This window comes from Carica papaya, chromosome 1, assembly GCF_054855325.1.
Source record: "Carica papaya isolate Zhongbai chromosome 1, ASM5485532v1, whole genome shotgun sequence".
NCBI lineage: Eukaryota > Viridiplantae > Streptophyta > Magnoliopsida > Brassicales > Caricaceae > Carica > Carica papaya.
In genome coordinates, this window is record NC_142309.1 from 16,838,739 (window position 1) to 16,863,580 (window position 24,842).

Here is a 24,842-nt window from a genome sequence, read left to right on the forward strand (position 1 = left end):
CATACAGACAGACAGTGGAATCCGGCTTACCTCCTGCCTCTGTTTTTCCCTTGTCTGCACCAGCATCGGATGGCTCCTTCTACCTTTTTACCTTGTGACTCAGCAAACCATCACAACCATGACAAACCCAGGTATTAGATTCAACGTTATAACTAACCAGATTCTCTTTATTAATTCCTGACTTAACCTAGTTTGATTAATTAATTAATTATTATTCAACCACTAAACAAAAATAAGCTTGAGGAAAGCCCAAAGAGATGAAAATTCTTTCTTCTATCTGCAACTTCAGACATGAATATGAAACTTGACTCCACACCAAATAACCAAGCATTGAAGAAAAAACTCATTCTCATTAACCTTAAGGAACGCAGAAAAATTTCTATGATTCCATAGGAGATGATGTACATACAAGTGACTTACCACGACCAATACCTTATGGTATCAGAATTTTCTTGTACAAATCCTGTAATTTCCTTCTTTTCTATACAGAAATTTTGAGCCACCCGCTTGTCACGGCCAACTCATTCTACTCCAAAAAGAAAGGAAAAACAAAAAACTGAAGCTACAGAAACCAGTAATCCATCCAAGCCCTGCAGACCCTTCTTTCAAGTCATCCTAGTGCTTTTGCACGTTCAAATACTGTACATAATATTCTTCCATATGACCACCATATATGTGCACCGTCACTCTCCCCAGAACATGACAGATGAATAAGCTCAAAATTGGAAGAGAGAACAGGTCGAAGGGCAAGCATCTGAATTAAGCTATCCCCGACTATCCTTGATCAATTGAAGTCACAGAACATGGCAACTTCGAACAAGTTTCAATCGCAAGAGTCATGCCTCACATCTTAACAGGCAGAAAGCTTCTGGATGCCAAAATTTGGTTGCTGGTTTACATTTAAAATACAAATCAAAATGGGCTCTCAGGGGTGAATTTCCAATTATAAATTCCTCTACACAAACAAAATAAAAACCTCCATACCTTCAATGCCTGGAGACTGGTGGGACGGAGGTTTGGTTTCCCACAACCAACCCAAAAGCTTCTAACCTCCGTGCAACAAATCAACAAATCAACTCAATAAGTCCTTCATGTTGATCTTGATCTTCAGGAAAAGCACCAAGCTCGAACCACAATCTGATGGCCTTCTCATCCAAAACTCCTGTTCTTTTCCCCCTCTGTAATTTCATCATATGAATATGTGGAGAGAAGGGTAGGATACACTTGTTTATATTTGTGCACTTGGGCCTGCAACTGTCAGGAGCCAATGGCAAGGCCAAAACTTTTGGCACCAAGAACATAGGCTGAAGAAACTAACCGTACTGTGAAGCTTCACCAATAACCACGAAAAAACTGAAGGCTAAGAGTCTCTCTTTCCCAAAATCCTGGCAGAACTTTGTCTCTTCTGTATGCCATACTGCCAGGCATCTCTAGATTTATCTGCTGACTGACTAAAGTCATCCAAGGAATTATCCATTGGTGGTTTAAAGGGCCGATAACTCCCATTCCTAGAAATTATTGTCATACCCGATTTCTCATCATCTTCAGATGGCGTCCCCGACCTGGACTCCATATGCAAATCAAATGATCTGTTTCTAGGTCCACCTGATCTATAGCCTCTCATATTGGAAGGACCTTTACCTGAAGCATGAGAAGATACCTTTGGTATTGAAAACTCTTTGGGAAGGGAATCCATGTTCATAAAGCAGTTCCTGGCTTTGGCATCAGCAATTAATGCTGCCCAGTCATCAGAGCGAATCAAAGAGTTTGCATTCCCCATAACCTGTTGAACAAGAAACTCAGTACTAGAAAACAAACCAGAAAGGAAAAGATAGCTATCATTTGCATCTAATTTTTTAGTGAAATAGCATAAAACCAGGAAGGCAAAGACCCATACCCAGAGAGCCCTTCTAGCACGGGTAAGAGCAACATTCATTCGGCGGATATCTGCAACAAAGCCAACCCCATGGTTTGAAGCACGCACACAAGACATGATAATGACATCGCGCTCCTGACCTTGGAATGCATCTACGGTATTAATATAAAGATCCTTCAGTTCATCTTGACTTAATAAGTTTCCAAACTCATGCTTAAGGCATTTCAACTGCAGTTTGTACGGGGTAATTATACCAACAGAAACCTTCCCTGCGCCCATGGATTTCAAAGTTTTCTGAAGATGCATGTACAAGCCAACACAAAAGCGTGCTTCATCTACATTCTCATAAGAGACAGAACCGCCTCTGTGGGATTCCCGGCCATGACTAATGTCAAAGAAAGTGTAAGGTCTAAGCAAAGCATCCTTGTAGTACACCTCATCAGGTAAGTTAACAACACTTTCACTGTCAGTAAGGCGTCCTTGGTAGAAGTATCGTGAAGGAAAATCTCGGATTTGAGGATGCATCCTATATTGCACAGAGAGTAACATGGTGGGACATCCAGCTTGCTGAAACCTTTCAAAAAGGCTTCTGCTATATAACAATGTCCCAGCTGCCTTGCTAATAACTGTTGCAGGAAGCTGCTGAGGATCCCCAACAAGTACACATCTTGCTGCTCCAAGAGAGAGGGGAGGTAGAACTCCTACTTCACTAGCTTGAGCAGCCTCATCAATGACTACCATATCAAAACCATGAGTAAGACGAGAGAACAATTTGCGACCACTGCTTGAAACAGTGGTAAAAACAATCTCCGCCTCATTTGCAAAGCTTGCCTCAAGATTTCCACGTGCTTCATCCAAATTAAAATTATTACCAGTTCGGAACTTGCCTTCTACAATTAGAAGGCGAGACATCTCAACTAGAACTTTGTCCCTAGTTTCAACCACAGCAGCAAGGTTCTGCAGTAATGCGTCTCGATTCTGGTCCCTAGCAATGAGGACATCAGGGTCAACACCGACTGATCCTTGGGACCGTATTGCAGCAGCTGCAACACTAAGTTCTCTTTGAAGCCCAGCAATCTGCTGAGACAACACAGCCTCACGTGCTCTCAAATTGTGCATATGTCCTAAAATTTCTTCACGAGGCCTTGCTAAAAGCTGCTCTGTTCTTCTCTCCACAGAAACTGCCTGAGCAGCACGTGTCTGTGAATCGACCCCAACTCTTGCAACATCAGGCCGATAAACCTTCATCTCACCGTCAATAAAACCACGATCAAGAACACGTGCAAGAAGCTCATCAGTTGCAGCATTAGATGGAGCACACACCAGCATTCTAGGTTTGGGGCAAAGTTTTGGAAGAGTACGGAAAAGATTCTGGTCCATGTTCTGAAGGACTTCATCAATTGACCCCATGACAACATTATCTGAGTTGCTCTCACTAACTTGCTTATAGCTCTCAGGTGCTAGTTTCTTTAGCAAAGAAGTATAGTAGTGCTGGTATTGGACCAAATGGATAACATTTAGCATACCCCAGACAGTATGTGTCTTACCTGTCCCCGGAGGACCCTGTACAAGAGTGAAAGGCCAAGGATCTTGCTTCTTCATTGTTCCACTACTTGTACCAGCAGCAGTATGCATAGCAGCCCATTGGATTGCAGCAAGCTGAGGACCATTAAATGTTCTGTGCAAATGATCAATGAAACTTTGCGTGAAACATTCGGGCATAGCAGGGGTCTGCTGCTCATATTTTGGAAAGTGTTCTGGACTGGGCTTAAGGATTGCAGTTTGCATCTGTAAAAGGACAAGTCAACTGCCCATAAAATACGCGATGGTGCTAGAACAATAATTCGAGTTCTACAAAATGAAGAGCAGGTGCTACCTGTGAATTGAGACGAGAAAATGCATGCAAGGCAACATACTCCCGCTGTGTTGTTGCAAGAGAACCCAGCACAGTTAGATGCCAAATGCTTTTAGGATGAAGTTTCCTCAGGATGTGATCATCATCAATCTTACTGGGAAACAAACAAAATACCAAGACTAAGAACATGTCTGAACATTTGCTAAAATTTCACAACGATTGAACATCCAGAAGAGATGAACATTTAAGTGATAACAAGATATTTACGAAGAATCAAGCTGTCTGAACCAACCTACTAGAATCATAAGCGTCACCAACATAAAAATGGAGGATTGCGCCAGGAGGATCACGTGTATCAACAGGTATATGTCTTCTCACAGTGCCAGCAACACGTCCAGTAACCTCAGGTTCCTCATCTAAAGAGAGATGAAGGTATCAGAATTAAAACAAAAAGTTCGATCACCCATATCATAAATTGGCCAGGCAAGAACCGTACTTATCAAACCTGGTTCCGAGACAGGACTAGAAAGAACTGCAACATCACCCTCCTTAAAATTCCACTTGCACTCATTGCCTGGAAGAACTATGACATCATACCATCCTAGTCCAAAATGAGAAAACTTTGCAGTTGGTTGACAAAAATAAAATAAATACTACAAAGACGGTTGGATCTAGAGGAGGATTGCATACATAACACATGAAAACATAAATGATAACTGTAAGAGTCAATTGTTCAAACAACTTAGTGCATTATCACAGTTTAATTTGGTGCCAACCAATGGCAGAGCCAGAGATTTCATGGATGGAGAGAGGAGGCAAAGCTCACTTGATATGTAAATCTTTTTTTTTTTTGAGATAACACTTGATATGGTAAATCTTAAGTACTCTTCTTTTTTCTTTCGTGCTAAAATATAATTGCATCTCAACTTACATAAATTTTTAGGTTTTCTACTTTTTATTTGTTTGTGTACTTTATTTATGCATAAAACTATAGCATATTTACATATATATATATATATGCAAATTTTTTTATGATTGTAAAAAAAAAATAAGAACTGATTGTGCCTGTTGCATTTTAAACAAGTTGACTATTATCATAAATAATATTAAAAATAAAAAGTAAGGGACAATAAGAGAGATTATATAAAATAATACTTAGAAACCTTAAGACTATTAGAGAAATATGAAGAAAAAATAAGGTGGACTAAGAGAGAAATAGCAAGAAAATTTTAACCTATGGTCAACAGTAATATGGTTAACAAGATCCTCTAATTCCAGATAGATTCAAGGAAAATACATAACAGTTGCTCAATAAACTAGCGATGACATGCATTCCCTCAAACAGCATATTTTCCTCCTAAAATGCCCTTCTCTCATGGTCTATCAGAACTATATAACAGCACTATATCATCCCTTCATTCCTTCAAAAGGAAACCTGTGTGTGATAGGTATATCAACAAACTAGAATATTTAGATAAGACAAAATTTCTTCAACGTATCGTATATGACAAGGATAGAAAGCAAAATCATGCTAATACCTCTTTCTCGCTTTTCAATGAACTTTATCCGAACCCTCACGTGTGCATTTGCTTCTGTCAACTCCTCCCAGGTGCTGTAAAGTTGTGCTCGGCATTCTTCAAAAAGCAAAGGCTCAAATACTCGGACATACTCCTCGACAGAATCAAACCGACCAGGGACACATTGGAGCTCTGTCTCCTCTGATGCACAATAAACGTGATATCACATTCAAATACAAGTATAAACACAAACAGACTCAAATAAACACAATAAGAACTCTACAAAAGCAAAGTTTGAAAAGAATAGACAAAATGTAGATCACCACAAAGTAACATAATTTGGCTAGTCACATAATGAATGTGACAAAACACAAATCGTATCACTGATGTGCTCATAACGAAAAGCAGCACAGACACATTGACCAAGCCCAAGCTTTTAATTGGTTACTTCCTATAAAGCCAAGCAAGTGGGGGAAAGGAATAAATAAATGAACTGAAAGTATGAATATAAATATCTTATGTTGACATAAACAAGAAATCTTAACCTAAGATATCTCCAACCAAAACAATAAAGGAATAAGTAATAACTATAGATCAAAGAGACAATGAACTATGCAAAAACTACTTGCCTTCTATAACCAATTGAAAAGCATCATGAAACCACAGGACAGAAATATGCTTACAGAAAACAAAATTTCAAGCCTGATAAGACAATTTCTGCCCACCAGTCTCTCCTGGCCCTAGGACACGAATGAGAGGAAGCAGGCAGCTTTAACTTTGAAAAATAACACAACAACCAGCTTACCCTCGACTCCAAAATTGATAGGAAAAGAAGGCACTAAAACACCAAAGCACATTGAGGCCCCTCAGATTTATACTACAAACAATTATACACATAGAAACTGAAAGATTAGAGATGAGGAAAAAGTGAAAAGAGATGCAAAATGATGACAAATAATCAATGTATTAACATAATCTAAGTCAAGCTTTCATAATATAAATCTCATCACCTTCCATGTCCTTTTGAGTGTTATGATTCCCCCATAGGGTGATAATTGGAGGGACACGGAGGATTGGCATGAGAAAGTTATAAAAGAATTTCCACTATGAGAATTCTTTTGGGTACACAAGAATTTCCACTTCAGAAGTACATGGAATGAATTACTCAATATGGATCCACAACAGCATTTTTTAAGGGAAAAAAGATTCAAAAGTCATAACAATTTTCATAGATATTGAAACTTATATTACTCCATACCTGGGTGATGCCAAAACTTTTCATTAGTCACCTCCCTTATAAGACGCTCAACTGATGTGTCCTGATATTGGTTACTGGCATTAGATGGCTTCTTGTTAGGAACAAGTTTCTTGTTTCCCAACTTTGAATCCATGGAACCTTGACTAATGAGGGAGGGCTTCCGATTAGAAAACTGTGAACTCTTAAGCTGCCTAGAATCTGTAGGCTGCTTCCATGAATTCTGTCTCGGAACAAATGGTCCAGGTACCTCCGTGGAACCATCCATATCACCATTGAGTCTCCTAGGCCTAGTTAGTATTCCAGACTGCATATCACCATTACAATCAGATTTAGGTTCACGGGATTCCATGGTAGTAAATACTTCACTACTGTGCACATCAACTTGTTTCTGATCTTTATTTAAGGATTGACCCTGCTTTTCTCCAACACGTTCAGAAGATGAAGGGACAGTACGAGCTTCTTTAACAGTACGTATGATGGGGGGTGGAATGTTCTGTCTTCTAGGCGCCGATGTTTTGATTTGGCCAGCTTGCTTGACATCTTCCAAATTAAGAAAGACAGTCTGCCTATTGCGTTTTTTTCCCAGCATTGCTTCTTTCTGCTGATCCATTTTCCTTTTCCCTATATTATTTGCAAATTTCAGGGCATGGCTTGCTTCAACACCTTTTGTTTCTCTTTGCTTAGGTACCAATTGAGTTTCCTCCTGAACATCCATGGGAACATCACCTTTAGCACCGCATTCCGAACTTTGCACACTGCTGCTATTCTGAAAGTTTGAGTTTTCATTTTTGTCCACTCCCAAGGGAATATGGTTGCTGTTTTCCGTAACCTTAATCCTCTCAACAGCAACACCAGAAGCACTGGGATCCACCACTTCATGCATCCCCTGCTCCTGTAAAACTTTACCTCTTTCAGGAATACTAACTTCTGCATGCACATCTGCCAAAACCTCAGCATCAGACCATTCCCCTTCTTCTCTTTCAACAGTTTGAGCATCCGTAGAAAGAGGAACAGATGAAGATGCCGCTTTTATTTCCTCATAAACACTCAACTTTAAGGGCAATGATGATACAAGCTTGGGAAGATCACCTTCCCTCTTCTGTTGAACACCCACTTCAGGTGAATGAGGCATTTTGGCCCTAACAAAGGGCTGAAATCCTGACACTAACGATGCATGTGAAAAGGCATGGTTATTTACTATCCCTTGGGCACCTGCTGATGTTGCAAACAACTCAGAAGGATGAGCATTAACTGACGGGTGTGCCTTCTGTGGCTGGAAGGAAATTGCATTCTCAGTCTCTTCATTATCCTCCACAGGGAGTTCATTGAGATCAAATAACGGTCTTCCTCGAGAGCCCATCTCATATGTAAATGCATACACACAAAACTCTCCTTCCAGGAAAATAGAATTGGTGCTATCTGTGTTTTCTTTTCAGCAAATGATACACATGACATGCCAAAAGAACAGGCATAAAAATTAAATCCGTAGGCAGTGTGCTCAAAAGAATTCTAAAACATAGCAGTTTCTGCAAACGAACAAGCTGCAAATAATTAATAAGCTTTTCAGTACATAGTTAGCAATGGTTAAAGCAGAAGAAAGTCATTGAATAGTCAGTTGCTTGCAAGATGATTCAATGGAAAATAAACCTTTAACTGCTAAACACTAAGACATGGAAGTCAAGAAATAGTCTGCATGACCAACCGCGAAGTGCATACTCCTAGCCAAACACATTTAACACATAATGTAATGCTTCCAACTTAAGGAAATGAGTTGAAAGTGGTTTCGTCAAATATAAAGCCATGAAAATTCAGATCATCAACAATGAGACCGAGGCCATTGCCATATTGTTCATCTTTTGGCCTTGGTTTGCAATTAGTACAGAATTTTGATGGCTCAAATCGACAATAACTATTCAATACCTCAAATTACATTGTCTCATATCAATGGCTAAGCAAACAAATCTCTTCTCCTTCTCTAACTATTTCATTATTATGGACAAAATGTAACCTCAATTGTATTTTAGGAAGCCAAAAGCCATAAAGATAAATACTATTGGGAGATCATATTTTCCTGTTTGTCTTCTAACTTATAGCATAATATAATCAGTTATTTATAGCTCATAGAACTATATGAAGCCTTGCTACGCACAATTCTTCATATTGAAAGAGCAAGAACGGTAAATCTGTATTCAGTTAATAATACACATCCATCTATCCACCATTAGATGAAGTTATTTAATTTGATTTAACAGAATTCAACAGTGAATAAACATACGGGTACTGTGCCCAAAAAGCACCATCATTGGACCAACAAACACAACATCATGCATATCCATGGAATTTAAGATTGGAATTGATGTTCTTCTTAAGGAACCACAACCAGACAGTCTCATGTACAAGAACAATCAAAATAACAAGAACGTAAGAGGAATCAATCTTGCATTACGCCCCATCTTATCAAGCACCTTCAACACATACAAGAAAGCGACAAGAAACCTAGCAAGAAGCAACCAAACTCAGGAAAAAAAAAAAAAAAAAAAAGCATGAAGTGACCGACGTTTCCGCGAATCAGCCCAAAAGTCGACCACGATTAAGACGCACCAGTCTGCTTAATAAACCGACAAATCAACCCAGATCGAAACCCCTAATACATTAATAGCAATAACAATCTACAACCTACGCTAGTAAGCATCTAGGGTTCCAACTCTCACTAGTCCCCCTCTTTATCGCCTTAATTCCCGCATCTAATCTCTCCAAAAGACCAAACTATATTTGCAACAAATTAGGCGTTCTATCACAGCCCATGCTTCCCCAGATCAAACCAGATAATCTCCACAATTACCAAGAAAGTACATTAATCCACAAGTGAAACATATGATTTAGCATCCTTGAATCTCATTTCTGCACTCTGATCCTCAAGGCACAACCACAAGACCATTACTCTTCTAACAAGTTTCAAAAAATAAGATAATTTCAAAAAGAAATGATTAATTAAAAAACCGTATTTAAGGGAAAGAATTTTTTATATTTCTTTTACCTCTTAAGAGCTGCTTTGAATCTAGAGAGGGAGTAACGAGAGAGAGAGAGAGAGAGAGAGAGAGAGGCGCTCTTAATAGGGAGAGAGAGTGCGAAGAGAGCAAATATGAGGGAAGGAGAGGGTCTGGTAATGGGTTTATATAGGAAATAATGAGGCCGTTTCAGCGGCCGGTTTTTTCTCCGATCACCGTTAAATGACTCCGGGCTTATTAATAAATCACGAAATTTTTATTCTAAATCCGATTATAGCGATATTACCAAAAACTCCCTCTCTTTCCACATATCTACATATCTTGTCCCTCGTATGTTTTGGATTTGGTTGGGTGGATCAAACGGACAACTTTTTGGGATAACCACAGAGGGCAATTATGGAAGATTCAGGGTTGAACATTTATCTACTTTCTGTGTTTAAGGATCATAATAAATCATTTAAATTTTATTAATAAACTATGTAATAAACACGAGTATATGTATAGGTTGTTCTAAATTATTTATATCTAAGGCTTGTTAATTAAGAAAATAACTGGATTGAGTTTTATTTTGATCATTTTAAATCCACATACACACTCAAACAAGAAGATAACATATAATTTTTATTTTTATTTTTTAGAAACAATTTAATTGTATTCTAATATGGCATTTTTCTGACAATAACTTTTATTCAAAATTTAATATAATATATATTCATTCATTTTAGTTGATACGTGTATATAAAACAGTTGCATCATATACGGTACAATAATGCTAGTTAAAACTTAATAGGTTAATCAAAATTTAATTAAATAAAAATTTGTTGTTTTGAAAATATTTATAAAAATAAAAATAAAAAAACATTAAAACGAAAAATTTTATTATTTCATGCAGGACCACGACTTGATCAAGATGCTTACTAGATTAAATTAATGCAGATATATGCTTTAGTATACTAGTTTTAACGGATAATATTTTCACATTTTTATATTTATATTAAATTGCATATTACAATTATATCAATATACACTTTAAATTATTACAATAATATTAACTTTTCTTTTTTAATATATTTTGTGAAATTATACATAACTATTTAAAAAAATATTTTTTTTTTTTCTGAAAAGTTCTTTAAAATAATATTATTAAATTATAAAAATAAAAGAAGGAAAAAGGTGTGAGAACAATAAGAGCAATGAGTATATTGTGTGTTTTATTTTGATACTCTTAGTTTTATTTATTTATTTTTTAAATGAAATTTTATTAACTTTAACAAAAATTATTAATAAAACGTGTGATTTAATATATTATAATAGTTTACAGCACATATTGATACAACTAAAAAGGCACCGTATAATTTGGTAAAAGTGAAATACCATTTTTTATTTAATTATGAGTTTTATTTTTTTATATTAAATATAAATAATATTATTTGTTTGGAACGATACTTTTATTAATTAGTACAGAGTGTTTATGTAAGATTGACTAACGGTAAATTTAAAATAGTGTATCTATAATTTGATATATACATAATTCTCGTAATGTTGAATTGTCTCGTTAATTAGTCGGTGAATCAATAATTTTATTCTTATACATGCATGATTCATGAATTTTTTAAATTTTACATATTTAATTACAATAACAAGAATTACATATTTTTGTAATAGTAATAATGATAATTTCATTGACATTAATCATGATTACGTACACAGAGGCTATTTCTAGTGCAGTGTTTGCAAATGCAAAAAAGGAAAAATATGTGACCTATAATTACATGTTATTTATTTATTTATTTTGTAATTCACCAAAGAAATAAAGGGAAAAATTTACCACTAAACTTTAAAAATCAATGACTGTTGAAGTAGTATCTAATTCAGAAATCATTAACAATATAATTTAGCTACTAATAATTCTCATAATTGGTCGGTCATGCGTGAGATTGGTTACCTTTGATCTACTCATCATGGTCTTTATTTTTCATAATTTTCATCTAGTCATAAGGTTTATTTGTAATCTACATTACATAAAAATAAATAGAATTTAATCACATCCATTTCATATTCAAATTCTTGGCCATTTGCTTCCTTGATTATTGTTGCTCATTTTTTCTAAAATTTAAAATTAAGGGTACCGTAAAACGTTTCGATTATCTTTAACTGATAAAATATAATACGTTTATTTTATTAAAAAAAATGTAACAAATTTATTTTGATTAAAATTAAAACACTATGAACTGATTGGAATATTTGCATGAAATAAAGTTACTTGATATCAGGTCTTTACCGGATCTCAAGTCTCACACTCAACCACCAGCTGTAGCAGTGATGGAACTGTGCTGTAGTAATTTTGAGTTTGATTTTATTAATTTAATGAAATAAAATTAAAATCATATTATATTTTTTTAATTAGTTTCGTTTTTAATATATTACAATTTTATCATAACATATACGTAAACTTATAAATTATTACTAATTCGTAAGCAGAAAATAACTAATATTTACAAAATAATAAATTTGGACCAAAGCTTGTTTAAAATTCAGAAGAAACCTACACCTCCAGAGTTACTGTTATACATTTCACACGGTTACTTGGCTAAATAATTAAAATTATAATAACAATAACCTTAGGCTACAGTTAAAATAAATTCAAGAACTTTGGATATAATTTCATACGAAATTAAACATACAAATATTTAATAAAACATCACAAGTATTTAAAATTTGAATCTTGATGGGAAGGAAAGGAGAATGGAGATGATTATATCGGCAATTACTTTACATCGCGTAATTTATTCACACCTTTTTTTGTTTGGTTGTTGTGGGTGTTGGGGGTAACATAAGGCAAATTAAGGATACAAAATCCCATTAATTAGATGCCATATTTTTGCCACAACAATAATTATTTTTCAACTAAAACAGACAAATCACTCATAATTCATGACTGCTGAGTTGCTAAAATAAATAAAGAAATAAAAAAATAAGGCTTGTGATTAAACTATGACCAAAATGTATATATGTTGTTTGGTGCAACCTGTCTTGGTTGGCAAACATTTATACATACAAAATAAAAAATAAGAGAAAAACAGAACCCGACCAGTTTAATTAAATTCAAAATTTTTAGGAAAGAAAAAACAAAAAATAAAAAGGTCTAAAAACAACAACGGCGGAATCTGGTTGCCAAATTCCTCCTCCTAACAACTCGCGACTCCGACGAGTTGACTCAGTCAGGATACATGGTTGCGGTACTCAGTTTCACCATTCATCAATTCACTTATCCAAGTCACAGATTTCAGTTACTAGCAATAACCGTGCTGCTGCTACCCAAATTTACCGTTGGTAATGAAAATTGAAAATTCAATCCCACGTTGGCATTGGCTGGCTTTTTTTTTTTATGAATCTGGATTAGGAGCCTATTGCATTAGTACAAACGTCAATGTAATAATTGGAAAAAAAAAAAGAAAACAGAGAAGAGAGAGAGTAGGGAAGGGAAAAGAAGGTTCAAGCAAGAAAGAGAGAGAGGAGTTGAATTGGAGAGGAACGAGAAGGGATAGAACAGGGAGGAAAAAGAAAAAGAAAAGAGAAAGCAAAGAAGAGAGAGAGCGGGGAGGGAAAAGAAGGTTCGAGAAAGAGAAAGAGATGAGCTGAAGCGGAGAGGAACGAGAAGGGAGAGAGAAGAAGAAAGAGGACGGCGACGGTGCGATCAGCGGGAGGAAGGAAGATGGAAATGGGAGGTACGGTAATTTTAAATTTCTTTTTAGTGGATCTGGATTTGAAAACTTGCCATAAGTGGAGGAGTTGATATGAGTGTGAGTTGAGGTGTGCGGATGAGACCGCGGAAGGAGGAAGAAGAAGAAGTGTGGCGTGGGAGAGAGGCATGTGAGGGAGAGGTGAGGTCGTGTGTGAGCGGGGGCGCATGGGGGATATTAGGCCATGGGAGGAGAGGAAGGAAGGAGTGCAGTGTGTGTGAGTGTGGTCTGTGAGGGAGAGGAGATGTGGTGTGTGAGCGGGGGCGTATGGAGGAGGCTGGATCGCGGGTGGAGAGAAATGAAGGAGTACGGTGTGTGTGAGTGCCGACAGTGAGGGAGAGGAGATGTTGTGCGTGAACGGGGGCGTATGGAGGAGGCTAGGCCACAAGAGGAAGGAAGGGAAGGAGTGCGGTGTATGTGAGTGCGGGCTGTGAGGGAGAGGAGTTGGTGAGTGTGAAGGTTTGCGGAGGGGACCACAGGAGGAGAGAGAGGTGATTTCGGGATTTGAGAGTGGAGTATCTAGAGTAGACCGTGGAGGGGGAGAAAATAAGAGATCTGGCGAGTGAGGTGGATATGGGTAAGGGAGGCAGTAGTGTGTGTGGATGTAGAAGATTTAGGAGGAGAAAAGGGAGGCCGTAGACCGGGGGAATGAAGTGTCGGAATAGAGGTGTGGGGGTTCTCTGTGTAAGGAGAGGGGATGAGTGGTGTAGCTGTGTGGTGTGAGAGTATAAGTTGTATGTAGGTTGGTATAACTGCTGTAAATGTGATAGTTGGCAAGGAAACATTACAAGTGTGAGTGTGTGAAGTGTTAGTGCATGTCTTATGTACGGACAGGATGATATTGTGTTGAGTTGGTAGCATTAGGGGACGCCGATATTGGTTGTCGCTACCTAGAAAAAGTAAGTTGATCGTCGATAGTGGTGATGGTCGGGGGTCTTCGACGAGAAAGGGTTTAGTCACCGATATTGGTGACAGGAAATAATAGTATTTGGGTGTGTGTGTGGCCTATTAGGGGTCGAGGGATAGGCATTTTGTTGATGGTCGCCGATACTGGTGACGGGAGGAAATGGTATCTTTGTGTGTGTATGGCCTATTAGGGGTCGAGAGATAGGCGGTTTATTAGTGGTTGCCGATACTGGTGACGGGTGGGAATGGTATCTATGTGTGTGCATGGCCTATTAGAGGTCGAGAGGTAGACAGTTTATTGGTGAGTGCTAATACTGGTGACAGGAAAGAATGGTATTTGGGTGTGTGCGTGGTTTATTAGGAGTCGCGGGATAGGCGATTTGTTGGTGGTCGCCGATACTGGCGACGAGTGGGAATTGTATCTGTGTGTGTGTGTGGCCTATTAGGGGTCGAGAGATAAGTGGTTTGTTGGTGGTCGCCGATACTGGCGACGGGTGGAAATGGTATCTGTGTGTGTGTGTGGCCTATTAGGGGTCGAGAGATAGACGGTTTATTGGTGGTCGCCGATACTGATGACGGGTGGGAATGATATCTGTGTGTGTGTGTGGCCTATTATGGGTCGAGAGGTAGGCGGTTTATTGGTGAACGCTGATACTGGTGATGGGTGAGAATAGTATTTGTGTGTGTGTAGCCTATTAGGGGTCGAGAGATAGGTGGTTTATTGGTGATCGCCGATACTGGTGACGAGTAAATGTATTTGTACGGTTAGGGAACATCGAGGGGCGGTCACAATTAACATGCATTATCTTTTAAATTACCAAGGGTAGGTATTAGGTTAAGTAGGTGGAGTACATTTAGGACTTCTGAGTTCCCTATTGTTGTATATGATGTTTGTAACCTAATTTTTACTATACTGAGTTGTATATACTCACTCCGTATCATTTACAGATAGAGTAGGGATGGAGTCAGGATCAGAGTTGCTGATTTCTGAGCCTAGCAGATAGAGGAACCGGGCAATAATGTTTTTGTCATTTGGCATGATTGAGTGTGTAATAACTAGTAGTAGTGTAGATAGTGGGTCTGTTGGGAGTTTGTTAAATTAACCTTCATTGTGATATTTTATGTAGGATTGCATGTTTATTGTGATTTTGAGTAATAGATTCGAGTCGGGTTTCTATGTTTGTGGTGGATTGGAGACGACACTTTCGTGTCTGGGCACAAAATTGTCTTAGATTACACCCTTAAAAAAAAAACGGAGTGTTACATCAATGTCATTAACAGTGCAGATTATAGGTGAATTAATCAATTAATAAGGATGTTGTTTTAATTAATTATTAGCTAGCATGAGTCAAAAGTAAAAATGGATCACAACTAACATTCCGTGATTGGTATTCTTCCAAGTATATATATATATATATATTATAGCCCATGATTGGTACGCATATGGCCTTGCCTTGATCATGTGCACCAATGAAACCATAAATTTGGAGAATCAAAGAGATGTTACGTGGAAATCTATTTGTAGCCGGGTGAAGGTTTGGTTCTGTAAATGTATTGGTCATGCTTCGTGTCCGTTTGGCATCAGTAGTGTCATATCATTAGTTAACATAACCATTTTAAAAATATTTTTTTATAAAATAAAAAAAAGTGCAGCGTTTAATAAAATTTTTTTATAAAATATTTTTCATATAAAATTTAGTACTACATTTAATTAATTATATTATAAAATAATAATTAATTATATAACATTAAAATAATTAATTACTATAATTATTTAAATTATAATAACTAATTGTTCTAATAATTTAAATTATTTTATTTCTTTTTAAATAGTAAAGAGATCATGATATTCATCTTTGTCTGTAATAACTTTACATTGATTAACTACAATAATGTTGATCTCTTACTATTTAACACATTTGAACTAAAACATATAGCATTCTTCTCAAATTTAATTTTTTTCCCTAAGCATACTCATATATAGTAATGATATTCTTAATATGTTTTAATTTTCTCTATTGTTATAACACTAAATATTGTGCTATCATCAATGGAGGATATATGAAATATTGATGGTACCATTCTGCAATACTTATAGAGTAAAAGTATAAATAAACTGTTAATTTTAGCAATTAAAGTAGATAATCCACTAAAATAATATTTTATTTTTCTCATTCACTTATAACGATTAAAACCAATTTAAAGAACACCTGAAATGATAAATAACCGTTGTAAAGGAAAAAGATATTTTGATGGAGTAGATAATCTTAAAATAATTTATAAAATTATTGTATTTTATGATAATTAAAGTATAATAATAGAAACGATTATCAACATATTCAATTACTTTGAATGTGTTTTGGTCTCTTTTCTCAACTATAAAAAGAGTACAAATTCTCTTTTTAAAGTCTCTTTCATCAACTAAAGTTTCAGAGTTCTTGTGCATAATAACTAGATAGAGAGAAGAAATGAGTTAAAGAATTATAGTTTTTATCAATGGGTTTTTCAATCATGTTATGACTGCATCATTTTCGAGTAATATGTAACTTTAACATTCTACTTGCTTTTTTTTTCCTTAAAATATGTCGAATTCAATAAAAAATAATTTTTGCATCAAAGTTTCTAACATATGCTTCATACTTTCTCATTAATAATGCTAACAGTCTTTCATCAGGGTCTGAGCTTTTAATAAATGTATTTGATTCAGGGGGACCAAGATGTCTGTTCGAATATGAAATAGCTAAAATCAAATTCATCGTTGTACAACTTCCTTTTATTTGTTTTGCATGACCTTATAACCTTTGACATATGACCCACTATTGATTGTTGAGTCCGTATCAATTCTACTTGAGTCAATAACTCAATAATATCTAAATCTAAGCCTTTTGCCCTTTTATACTATTGTTTATTAAATCTAAGACTTAGCTATATGAAAGTTTTTCCTGAAGCACGATAATTTGGTGCCTTGTATTCCCAATGCAAATTCTTTCCCATTATTTGAAAGTCTCTTCATTTATTTTTTTAGTTTTTCAAATTAGCCTTAACCATGAATTACAATAAGAACTCAATCTCCATGCTTTACTAATGATATTATTTAATCTATCATCATAAGTCCATGTAGACTCGCATCTAAATTCATATTTTACACATGATAGTTGGATAATATTTTTCTCTAATTTTCGGGCTTGCATTAATGCATAGTTGGAGTCACATGATCATAGTATCAAGTCAGTAAATCTCCAACACTAGCAATAATTATGGCCTCTCTAATTTAGAGCCACCAATAAAGGCCCCCAAATCAGATGGTATTAAGCATTTTAAACATATCTTATTAGTACACATATACTTGAGTAACATTTTTTTTTTTGCTTATTTAATTATTGAGTCTATGTCTAAACAAGTATTATGTCAAAGATTGGTATGAACAATTTATAATTAGTAAATTAGAATTTGAATCAAAATTTTACTTAATTTGAAAATTTTAATTTGTTTAACTTTTTATTTTATCTAGATATATATGTTTACATTTATATATATATTTTTTTATCATTTATTAACATTCAAGTTTAGCTAGAAAGTAGTAAGATAAAAATATTTAAAAAATAATTATTTCTTTACCAAAAATTCTAGATGTCTGTGTGTGTGTGTGTGTGTGTCTGAGTGAGTGAGAGAAAGAGAGATGGAGAGGGAGGTAATTAGGGTTGAAAAGTTTAAGAGATAGATCGAGTTTGATGAGTTTATTTCTACATTTACTTTTTGTACTTGTTATGTTTGAATTTCTAAGTCGAAGGTAATTTAAGATGGGTAACTGCTTTATGTTGTTTATTTTGGTAAAAATCATACATTTTGCTAATTAAATGAATACATCAACAATGAGTGAATATATTTGAACTTTTAAGCCAAACATTATTTTAGTTGGCTTGATCTAATTCAATTCAACACATTCAAATATGAAGATGATACACCTGAGTAATAATATCAAAAAATTAATTTTTATTTTATTTTTTAGTAAAAATCATATATTTTACTAATTAAATGATACTTATACACCACCGACACTTACATTCCTACAATAAAGACATTCAAGACACATAAAGATGATGAAAATACCAATTATCTAGCTAATATTCAAACTTTATAGATAAACACTTATATTTATTACAAAAATTAATTAATTGAATGAGAAAATTAAATTTATTATTATATACTCTCATAAGGAGAAATAAAAATATCAACAATTTAATGGACATGCAATTGTTAATCACAGAGTATTTAAATTTAGCATGAAAATTTAATTTGTAAAATAAGATGAGATGTATTATCATGCTTTATAAGTGAATAACAAATAATTGATGGGTATAGAAAATAAATTAATTTTAGATTGAGTTGGAGTTATATATATGCAAGGTGTGTCCATCCAACTCTCTGTATCATTGATATTATCGAACATGGTACAAACATTAAAATGATAATGCAAAAACTTCGATAAGAAATAAAGTAATCTTCAGGAAATGGTTGTGGCTCCTCCTATCACAAGAAGTTAAGCATATAGTAAGGTTTATTATCAACAAATATCTTTTTTTGCCAAATTTAAACCGATTCAGAAAAGTATGCATATTGACTTTATTTGCCCAATGTGTGGGAGAGAAAGGAAACAATTAATCACTTTATTTTAATCTTGTGATTATGCCCAAAAATATTAAAATTTGTCCCAATTTCACCGTGGCCTTCTGTAATCATAAGGCTATTATGGTTGGCTGAAATGACAATCCTCTATATTGGCAAAAATGTGGTTCATGTATATAATATGGAGCATCTCGTAGGCGAGGAACTAATAAATTTATCGTGATTACTTGTATCTCCTTTTGATTTTAATTTAGAGGTTATAATTATATACTCATAAATTACAAGGAGTTCGAACTGAAAGGTGATATGACACGCAACATAATGGTATACAAAAGCTTGAGGAGGTAAGATAAGATTTATCCCTAATTAGGATATACAAAATTAGTGTAAATGCATATATCGGTAAGTGTTTGAGCTTATGGGTCATTAGTTGAGACTCAAATGGAGAGTTCTTATTTACAAGTATATAAAAATACATTCACTATCTTCTGTTGAACTTGTTGAAGTTCAATATCTCATACATATTATGGAGCTGACACAATGTATGAGTTTGCAACATGTGATATTATAAGTGAACTCTCAAATAATTTATAAGAATTTACTCTCTATCTCACTTGACAACTTCGAATTTAGTTTATTTTTAGAAGATATATATGTGTTCAAATAAGACTCTTTTTTTGTCATCTAGTTCTATTTAAATTTTATAATTTACAATTTAGTTACATATATCTTATTTAATAAAATTATTTTTATAGAGTATCGCAGAAAGTGACTCATCAGATATCATCATGTTTATTTTTTTTTATTTTTGTAATAATTATGTTTTCTTATCTAATAATAAAGTTGTCGTTAAAAATAAAAAAAAAAAACTTTATGTATTTATAACACATGAAATTTATGAGGAAAAAATTACATAATTAATTTAGAGAAAAAAATAAAATAAAAAAAAAGTTGAACTTGAAATTTTGATATTTAAAATATACACTTTTAATTGAATCGGCATAGGGAATTTTTATATAAAAAAAAAGTTCACATGCCATTTTGGTTTTACTAGACATTTCCAATTCGGTAAAAGGTTTAACTTTTAAAAACCTTATTTTAAATAAAAAGTTAAATTAAAAACCTTTTAAGATTTTATTATTCTCCGTACGATTTGAACTTGCGGTTTTATCGCATCCGGAAACTGCACATTGGGTAATAAATGTAAACTAGAATGAGGACGAAGAACAAAGATCAAAGACAAACCGGAGAGAAAACCCAATAGCCTGCAACTTTACAAACTGCACCAAGCATAACAGCTCCAAAACTCTTCATCCCAAATTCAATCCCCCGCCACCATGAGACGCTCCTGGCCACGCGATGGCAGTCGCGTGGAGGTCAGTGCTGCCCGTCATCCTCTTCTTTGCCCTCCTCGCCTTCGAAGACTGGATATCGCATCCTTACTGCAAGACCATGCCAGGCAGGGATCCCGACGATCATGTTGGTCCCGAGCAGGAATCAGAGGATGATTTGAAGGTGATGCTAGTCGCCAATCTACTGTTATTCGGTTCGGAGGCTGGTTTTGTCAACCTCTACTTCAGGGATTATTACATGTCCAAGTTCTTCAAGGTCAGTGGCTTCTTTCTCGGTCTGCTGTTGAATGTTTCCTCTAATGCTAGAAAATTGATTGTTATGAAGGATGAGAGGAAAATCATCTGCTGCATTGACTTTTTTTTTTTTTTGTCTCTTTCTGATTTTTTAAACGATTGAGTGGAAATTACCTGTATTAAAATGAAGAATACACCGAGCAGGAACTCGTTTTAACTTCTTTGCAGGGCTAAGAATCGTTCGAACTTCTGTTGTAATTAATAATCCGATTCAAACTTGTTTAGGATCTCAATAACTCAATCGAAATTGTTTGAGAAATTGATAACTTACTTAATGTTGTTCAGGATAATCAAATTCTAGGAAACAGCCAAATTATTGGCTCGTAAGAATGCTTTTCATATTCTAGGACTTTTGGATGTTAACACAATGCTAACCTTGGAAGTTTGGAACACTTTGTCTTGTCAAGTAATGCAATGATATTCTTCTCGTCTTTATCAAATATGAAGTTCTGTTGTTTCTGAAGTAGGAAACTTTCAATATCATTAAGCCTGATTTGCTGCTTGTCTTAGGAGATGTTTCTGCAATCATATTCTTCTTGTCCTTTAACCAAATAAAAATCTGTTGTTTTTGAAGCAGAAATCGTTCCACAGAGTTAAGCCTGATTTGCTACTTGTCTTGGGAGATATTTCGGCAAAGGGTTCACAGTTAACAAAAACTAAGTGGTTGTCTGTCTTCCATCAATTTCATTGGATGCTGGGACCTTTTCTTGGTCTTCCTTATCATGTTGTACTTGGGGATAGAGATTTTGGAGAATGCGGCGAGCTTGATGCAAAGTTTGTTAACTGGATAACTAGGAAGTTTCCTGGGTTGGACTCATCAGGTTGTGGTGCCTTTAAAATTAGTAATGTTAGCTTTGTTTCTCTTAATTCCGTGGCCCTGCTGTGTGGCAACAATGAACTACGGTTTAGTGCTGAGAAAGCCATAGAGAGTGAGAGTTTAGGTCTACAAATGAAAGCTAATGATGCATCCAAAACTAATGAAGATTCTAGCAAGTTGAGGACGAAGTCACATGACTTTGGGTGGAGAGAAAATGCTATTTCGTCTGGAGCAGGACCAGTCCTATTGCTTCACTTTCCTTTGCATCAAACAAGAAAAGGCAGTTATGGAGAAGGCAATGCTTTCAATGGAGCTCTTACTCCACCACATCAAAGCTCAAGGACACAGAGGATGTAAGCTAAAGTCTTACATCCATGCTGCATGTTTTATTTCTCATGGAAATTTCTCAGCAAATGTTTTCCCCTCTCCTTTGGCATTTTAGTTACATTTTGTTTCCAATTTCTCTCTTTCAGGGGGTTCAGTGATACCAGTCCATATGAGTTATCATGCACTGTCCCACCAAATGCCACTGAATATATTTTCCAAGCTCTTAGGCCAAGGTAACTCTGGTTTTGAATCCATATAGTCTTCTTCCTTGCATTTGTTTGAATATAAAAATTTGTGTTGATTGTAGGTGAATGTTGATTCAACATTTTTGGGGACAATGTATGGTCTAGTTTCATACTATCAATCTCCTGGATCTTCATGGTTGACTGTTTATATTTGTTGCATTCAACTTTGATACAGGAAGTTGTGACCCTTCAAACTCAATTAATAAGACAAATTTACCCTGCAAGGATTGGATTTTATGTCATAAGTCCTTTGAAGTTTCCTTCTACAGCATCTCTTGGTCTAAAAGGCAGGGATAAGTTAGGTTTATCAAAAATCTTTGCCATTGTTTGAAATTTTTTCCTTGCTCAGTTTCCCTCGTTTTTTCTGGATATGTTTGTAGTATGTTTTATAATTTGAAGAGATTTGTATGCCATGTTTCATTTTTTAGATAATTGTTTAGAGTTGGTGCATTAGTTCTGGAACCCTATGACTTTTTAGTTTGTACTTACACCTTAATATCTTCACTTGTCTCTATTATTCCACTAACTGATGTACTTCCCTTTTTCACTTTCTTGACAGGATAATTTTTAGCGCACATGCCTATGAATTTTATGACTACGTTCATTTTGATGGGACCCGTGAAATAACTGTTCCAGCCATGACATGGAAAGCAAGGGATGACCCTGGTTTTGTTGTTGCCACTTTCAGAAGAAACAGGAGCGTTGTAAGTGTCAGCTATTGCTCTCTTGCTCGAGAATCTCATGTACTATTAGCCTATAGCACTTTTTTGGTTATATTACTTATGATACCGCTTCTAGCAAGTACACCTAAATTTAGATCTTTAAGATGGTGATGGAGGAATACTTCACCAACATTTGTTGTGCATTAACTTTTTTGTCTTAATTTGGTAAACATCTAGAGTCAAGCTACAGGATGGGAAGAGGACGAAGGTCTTTGTCATTGCAAATTCTTTGTTCAGACCTTAGTCTGGCCTTTAAATGATTGGGTGATGCGACCTTATAAATTTTATTTTACTAATATAGTATTTCCTTCCATATTCTTTGACAAACTCTAGGGGTGCTATCTTAGAGGACTTGCACTGTTCACCCAAATTTTACTATGTTAGTGAAATGCTCAATACTGTACATTTTTTTCCCTGGTTTTTTCTCATAATATTACTGCAGATTCTAGAATTACACTTATTAGAATACTGAAAAATTGCTTTCTCTTTTTGCTTTGGGTATCTTTTAGTAATAATTCTTCAACTCTTTCTAATCCATTCTTTATCTCTTAGAATTTTTGCAAATGAATTGGTTATAAAGTTTGATGCTTCAATATGAGAAAATGGTTCTTCAAGGAGGTGAGTTAGAGATAGAAATCGATCTTAATTTGCTCAAGGCACAATTTAATTTGGCTTAGGTGACTGCAATTCATGTTTTGACAGCTAATCAGCTTAAGCATGACCATTATTCTTTGTCCTTGAGGATGCATCCTCATGTTTGTCTTTGATGTTGAAATTTAGGGAATGGGAAAAAGAAACGTTTTGGTAGAAAAAGTTGTATTAGAAGGAAAAGGAGAAATAATGGATGCCAAAAAGTAAAATAAAAACTAACTGGTAATTCAAGTATTCCTCTCGATTACAAAATCATGTAAATGATTCTCAAGATTTTCTCATGCACACCTGGGTTATCATCATCAGAGAAAATTTATGCTAGTGGAAGAATAGTTTTATTCTAGTGCAATCCTCCAATTCACTTGGAGAATTTGCAAAATGAAATCATTCAGTATTGGTAGAAAAGTAGAAGGATGATGCAATTGCATATTTGGTTGAAAAGTAGAAGGATTATTTATGGTAGAGGTTGTGTATTTGGATGTCCACCGGATGCCCAGTTTTTCTGATAGATAGGAGGTGGTGAAGGGTTCTTCTCATTTCTGATTCAGGCATTTTCTTCATTTTGGTTGTTGATCTCTTGCAATTTCAAATTTGATGGTTGGAGAATTAATAGAAAGGTGAGGGTTGACATATTTTCGAAGCCCTGTTGGTGCCAGGCGCTAGCTGAATCTACGTGTCATTGTTTTTGTCCCTGACACTTACAATGTCCTACTCAAGTCATATCCCTATGAAAGGGGTTATCTGTTGTATCCCAATCTCAATTATTTACAACCATAATTGAAGACCTTAGACATAAGAAGAAAACGAGTCCCACCATACCATGCAAGCTTTAAGGACATCAACTTTTTTATAGGAGAAGTTTTAAGTCCCTTGGCTGTATTTCCACCATGAACTAAGGTTACATCTCCATCTAATGCATAGACTGGCTTATATTTCAACAAGTGAAATGCACCTGACTCATTTTCCAAAACATGAAACTCTTAAAGTCCTTTCTTTCGTCTTCTTTTTCCTTCAGTACATGACCTGCTGTCATACCTGTCACGTTGAAATGTGAATCCACTCTGCTTGTTTTGGTGGAAAGTGATATGAGCTACTGGAAATTAGTTTAGATTAACCCACTTGTTTCCCCGTCATGTACAGTTGGGATAGAGGCTGATTGAATTATACATTTTCTAAATTGTTACTATGTCTTGATATATGGTGTTACAAGATACAAATGTATTTAGTCATTATTTTAAATAGGTATTTATTTAGTAGTGACAGAAAACATATTTTCTTTTTATGACCTACATATGGCTTGTAATAGGAGTAAAACTCCTGACCGCATGCTTTACAAAGGAGACGTCATACCACCAAAGCCATAAAGACTTGGGTGACAGAAAACAATGTTTGTTGAACGGATGCATATTGAATCGGTAAGCATGACATGCAGTCACATAGGCAGCCCGGAATAGTTGATGGTCATCAAGAGAGGGCAATATCCTTACACAAATTGAAGCTCTTTTTTTTGTAGAGAATTTTCAGGCTGTTTTTCTCCATTAGTTTGAGGTGTGCAGTTCTGAAGAGAAAAGGTATTTGAGGTTCAAAACATGAAAAAATGTCTACTAAGAATCAGAAGGAATTCTTCATTCAGAAGTCATCTTGA

At 35.3% G+C, this 24,842-nt stretch overlaps 2 protein-coding genes across 10 annotated transcripts; one reads left to right on the forward strand and one right to left on the reverse strand.

Moving 5' to 3' along the window:
• Positions 1-330: 330 nt before the first annotated feature.
• LOC110813310 (P-loop containing nucleoside triphosphate hydrolases superfamily protein) lies at positions 331-9,696 on the reverse strand. 4 transcript variants are annotated; one of them, XR_015819452.1, is made up of 9 exons: positions 9,544-9,696; positions 6,507-8,047; positions 5,270-5,449; positions 4,237-4,332; positions 4,024-4,147; positions 3,753-3,885; positions 1,898-3,664; positions 985-1,783; positions 331-889 (listed from the first exon to the last, which is right to left on the reverse strand). XR_015819452.1 is itself a non-coding variant. In XM_088220829.1 (8 exons), exons 2-8 carry the CDS (start codon positions 7,864-7,866, stop codon positions 1,361-1,363), a joined length of 4,092 nt encoding a protein of 1,363 aa, XP_088076955.1. In that variant the 5' UTR covers positions 7,867-8,047; positions 9,544-9,696; the 3' UTR covers positions 331-1,360. The 4 variants fall into 4 exon arrangements, 1 of the variants encoding a protein (XP_088076955.1); XR_015819449.1 differs by having other exon boundaries at positions 4,228-4,332; XR_015819450.1 differs by having other exon boundaries at positions 4,228-4,332; positions 6,507-8,032; positions 9,544-9,694.
• A 10,314-nt stretch (positions 9,697-20,010) lies between these two features.
• LOC110813248 (uncharacterized) lies at positions 20,011-24,816 on the forward strand. Of its 6 annotated transcripts, XR_015819463.1 has the most exons (6): positions 20,011-20,397; positions 21,013-21,605; positions 21,726-21,812; positions 21,887-21,918; positions 22,000-22,121; positions 22,384-22,625. XR_015819463.1 is itself a non-coding variant. In XM_022040304.2 (5 exons), the coding sequence occupies exons 1-5, from the start codon at positions 20,149-20,151 to the stop codon at positions 24,507-24,509; spliced, it is 1,080 nt and encodes a 359-aa protein (XP_021895996.1). In that variant the 5' UTR covers positions 20,011-20,148; the 3' UTR covers positions 24,510-24,816. The 6 variants fall into 6 exon arrangements, 2 of the variants coding, with proteins under 2 accessions (XP_021895996.1, XP_021895995.1); XR_015819462.1 differs by having other exon boundaries at positions 21,887-22,121; XR_002539456.2 differs by lacking the exon at positions 21,887-21,918.
• Positions 24,817-24,842: the final 26 nt, after the last annotated feature.